Source organism: Hevea brasiliensis, chromosome 5 (genome assembly GCF_030052815.1).
Source record: "Hevea brasiliensis isolate MT/VB/25A 57/8 chromosome 5, ASM3005281v1, whole genome shotgun sequence".
Classification (NCBI taxonomy): domain Eukaryota; kingdom Viridiplantae; phylum Streptophyta; class Magnoliopsida; order Malpighiales; family Euphorbiaceae; genus Hevea; species Hevea brasiliensis.
Genome location: NC_079497.1, coordinates 18,460,018 through 18,464,727, shown reverse-complemented (window position 1 = coordinate 18,464,727; position 4,710 = coordinate 18,460,018). Strand labels below are relative to the sequence as shown.

Genomic DNA, 4,710 nt, shown 5'->3' with positions numbered 1-4,710 from the left:
CAACTCTCCATGACTAGATTGAGACTGAAATATCATGGCCCCTGCTTCCTCTTTCTCCTAAGTTGTGTTCCTGTGTTCCCTACTGGAAGTGGCAGGTTTTATTTGCAAGGTTAGAGTTGTGATCCTCTTGTTGTGGCTTATCTTGGTTTGGCAAGTTGAGGCATTGGCAAAAGATCTCCTTTCTAGCTTTCAGTGGGTTTTCCAATCAAGCTTCTGACAACAATGCTTTTTCTGGTGTAAATCCTGAGTTCTGCTTGGGCGGCTTTGGTCTAAGGGTTGGCTGGATGGGACTATAGACTTGTTACTGGGCATGATTACTTGGATTAAGAAATTTGCTTTCTTTTCTGACCTCAGATGTAATCTTGTGTATCTTTGCCCAATGGCCTTTAATGCAATGATAATATGCATTTCCAAAAAAATGAATGGCAAAATGCTTATATAAATTGTTGTCTTGCATGCTTACTCATTAGAGATGGCATTTATTTACTCTAAACCTATGAAGATATTATTTTAAAAAAATTCACTGCATAATACATATATGTATGTACAAATGGTGCATTTAAATAATGGCATAGATTATAATATTTAGTAGTAGTTTCTCAAAAGATACTCTCGTATCTTCTCATCCAGGGACAAAGATGCCCCATTGTTTCTGGTTGCTGTTTGCTCTTGGCATTTGTTTGCACATTTAATTCTTATGTTCAATCCAATTCTGGCTCAAATCTTTCAGAGGATTGACCATAGAATTGTACTGGATTCTTTTAATCAAATCCAGCAAGACAGCAAAAGATTACCAGGACAAAGTCATAGGCATTATCACAACAGCATCGCTATTGCATTTCATCTCTGAATTCAAGAACAATTTCTGAATCCATCATGAGAGACCTTCATGGACAGGATTATCATCAAATTCCACACAGAAACTAAAAACAAAGTTTCTCTGCAAAGATACATATTCAAGATACGATCATTTACATTAATATAATTACAAGAATCAACACAAGGTTCATTCCAACGCTAAACATATGCACAGCAGTAAAAACCACAACAATTACTGACCAAAAATTAGCAAAGACAAAGCTAAGGTTTGTTTTATAGATTTACACTGTATGGTACATGGTTAGTTAAACAATGAAGCGCCAACTATTGCAACCACCGTTAGTCCCTTACAGTTCTCAATAATTGCCTATCTCAAGTTAACATAAGATCATTGGCTCCAAGGTGAGGATGAAAGCAAACACGAACCTCATGTTCTTCTGGTCCCTCACGAAGTTTTGGCACAAGAATCTCCAATGCAGATCCTGGCCCATCATAGTAGGCTTCTATGTTAGCATCCTCAGGAATTCTAGTCGAAAGTGGGATTTCTCTAACAAACTCCCCTGGTGGGCAATGCTCAGAAGCTGGATCTGTAAGCTTGAACGTCCTATCATGTCTCTTGATGAATGGCATGCAAGATGTGCTCACACCAGATACCTTAATTATACCATGAGTAAGTGTATTTCTCCAAGTAACCTTGACCCTCTGCAGATCCACAAAGGGCAAACTGATAATAATCAAGTAACCTTCTTCATCCTCATAGATTGTTTTTGCTGCTGTTACTGGCCCATAAACATTTTTCATCACACCACTGAAATCATGCAACCATTGTGGCTCACTTGGGTGAAGTTCTATAACTGCCATTCGATCAGAGGGAGGATTAACAGCCAAATAACAATCATCATCCCTTCCACGTGGGAAAAACTCCTTCCTCCTTTTGCTGCTGACAGGCGATAGGTCCATCACATCACCATTGCTATGACTGGATGGCTGAGTTGACAAATTAAGCCCAGACCCATTAAGCAGCTTCTTTGAGTGGGAATTTGCGGCACTCTTTATTGGAGGAGTTGGCCTCTCAAGCTCGAAATCTGTATTTGGAAGGTTTCTCCAAGAACTGAAATCACCGGCTTCGGGTGGGATTGTGAAGTTGAAATCCCTGCCTGTGAGTTCCATCCATCTTTTCTTCTCATCCTCATCAAGTCCCATGAGATTAGGTGAGGGAACAACTTCAATCCCATGCACACACTGAGGATTTGACAGTCCCCTATAATGCTTCCGCTGCATTCTGTGCGATCGAGCAAAACCCTTATCCACACTAAATGGAAACGGGCGCTCCCCTTGACGAGAATGTCCATTCATGTAGCTTCTTAGCTGCATCTTACCCAACGCATTCTCAGGCCTTTCCTTGAAAACCCACATGTACATGTTCTCCATGTCATGCTGAACCATAAAAACATCAAGCTTGAGATCAGATTTGTCGAATCCAGAAACTCCATTGCTGTCCCGAATAATCTTGGCCTTCGATTTCTCATTCAAAGCAGGTTTAAAGTAAAAACTAAAGAAAAACCAAGCACCCCAAATACTATCCACCCTCTTGGCGCATTTCCTTCCAACTTTGGTGATACTAAGGAGACTCTCAGTCTCATAAACCTGCTGACCAAGTCCAACATCTAGCATATCACATGGGTCAGAATTCCATGACTGTGGTGGTGGACTACGCTCAGCTGACAGGGGTAAATTGATATCAGGTGGACGGGAAAGTATGATTTGACGATTCATCTCCAAATCCAATTCTTCGTGAGAGGAGGCACTGGAATCCATTGACAAGAGGGTGGAAGGGTGATGATTCTCCATTGACAAGGCTGTGAGGAGAGAATCTCCCATACTTCAGCTCATTTGCTTGGTGGATTTTGTTGCTGATGGGTGGTTGAATATATCCATACCCAAATTGAAACCAACTCAAGAAAAGAACAGCCTCATAAACACCTTCATCAATTTATCAATCCCCACAATATCTCCCCTCCATCAAAACCCTAGATTTATCAATCACAGAACTTAATCCCCATACACCCACAATTAAATTTAACAAAATCAAAGAACAAATTCAATACCCCAACTTTAATTTATTAACTAACAAAAAAAAAAAGCAAAAGAAGAAAAACAATTTTAGCCGGTATACAACTATAAAAGTATAAAAATTAACCAAAAAAAAAAAGGAAAAGAAAAAGAAAAACTCTCTTCAATCTCTACCTAAGAGGAGAGAGAAAGAGAGACTTCTAAAACGCTAAAGAAACACTATATCTAACCCCAACCCACGAATCTCCCGGAATCCACCAAACACAGGCGGAAAACACATAATCAAAACCATCAAATCCATCAAATATCTCAGCTACCTTATAATTATTATTAAGTAAATTTGAGTAATTTTCTACCACTCCCTCCCCAGAAGAAAATTATTAAAAACAAAGAAAAATCTACAGAGACCTAAAACGAACAAAAATGGAAGGAGATCTTCAAGGAGTACCTTTTGGGAAAAGTATCGAGGAATCGAGAGGAGGAGGAAGAAGCAGGAGAGGCGATTGCGAGGATCGTTTCCAGCATATCATCTCCATCATCAAAAATCACCATTTTTTCTCTTTTTTTTTTCTCCTATATTTTCTTTTCCTTTTTTCTTCTTCCTCTTCAGCTGTGTTCCGTCACAAGAAACGGAGAATAGAAGAGCAGCGGTTTGTTCGTGTGAACAGAAGAAAACAGAAGAAAGAATAGCCGCAACGCCTGGTCTCTTTATAAGGAGGTTAGAAAGGCAGGAGGAGTCCCCATAGGTAGATATTACTTTTCTTTTGAAACCGCTGTTTAACGGTGACGGTGCACAATGGGCGACTGACTCTGACATTTGAGGTCAATAGTCAATACATACACAGTCGACGGTGCTTGACTGTTGGTGTAGTTGGTTGGGGCTCGTGATAGGTTTGAGGAGAAAGATTTTAATTCAAAAATCAAACTGAATTATTTTATTTTTTATTTTTTAATTTAACTTTTTATTTATAATTCAGTTTTAGTTATTATTTAAAAAAAAATTTTAGGTAGTTAGTTTAATTTGATTATTTAAAAAAAAAAGTTTAATTTGATTAATTTAGTATAAGCAACACTCTTTTAAACACTAGAGAAATAAGCCAATATTTAAGTCAAAATAAATAGCCTACTTAAGTTCTTAATTTTTAAAACTAACTCAAAAAAGCTTAAAACCTTAACACCTCCATTAAAGAACTAAAAAGATAGATATTTAAACCTTAAAAAATAATTCAATAATCACTTAAACTTAGTTGATCAAATAAATTAAATTTTAAAATTTCAATAATTAAGTTTATAAATAAATTATGTTAATTATTATTATTATTATTATTATTATTATTATTATTAATGAATAAAATAATTTTATAAAATCGATAAAATAAGTAAAAAATTATTAAAAATTTATAAAATTTAAATTTGTTAGAAAAATATTAAAAAAAACCCTTTATTTTAATAAAACACATAAAAGAATTCAAATTTTCCTATCTTTTCTCACCAACTAAATGCTAAACTTTAATCTCAAAATCTCTTTAAAAAATTTTTAAAGTATTTAAAATATATATAAATATTATTTAATATGTAAGATAAACAATAAAAGTTATAAAAATACGTAGAGAATTTAAATTTAATTTTCTTATATAGATATAAGGTTCAAACTATATTATTATTGAGAAATAAGGAAAATCTAAAATTATTTTTTATAATTATTTATTAACTTTATTAATAAAATTTTATTTTTATGGCTCTTATTATATATACTTCTTATATTTTTATGGCTTTTATTAGCTTTATTAAGAAAATCTAAAATAACTTGTTATAATT

The 4,710-nt window shown here is 34.9% G+C and overlaps 1 protein-coding gene across 1 annotated transcript; it reads right to left on the bottom strand.

The window, feature by feature from the left end:
* Nucleotides 1-953: 953 nt before the first annotated feature.
* Nucleotides 954-3,611, bottom strand: LOC110662079 (uncharacterized). The gene is made up of 2 exons (XM_021820949.2): nucleotides 3,341-3,611; nucleotides 954-2,849 (listed from the first exon to the last, which is right to left on the bottom strand). The coding sequence occupies exon 2, from the start codon at nucleotides 2,698-2,700 to the stop codon at nucleotides 1,192-1,194; it is 1,509 nt and encodes a 502-aa protein (XP_021676641.2). The 5' UTR covers nucleotides 2,701-2,849; nucleotides 3,341-3,611; the 3' UTR covers nucleotides 954-1,191.
* Nucleotides 3,612-4,710: the final 1,099 nt, after the last annotated feature.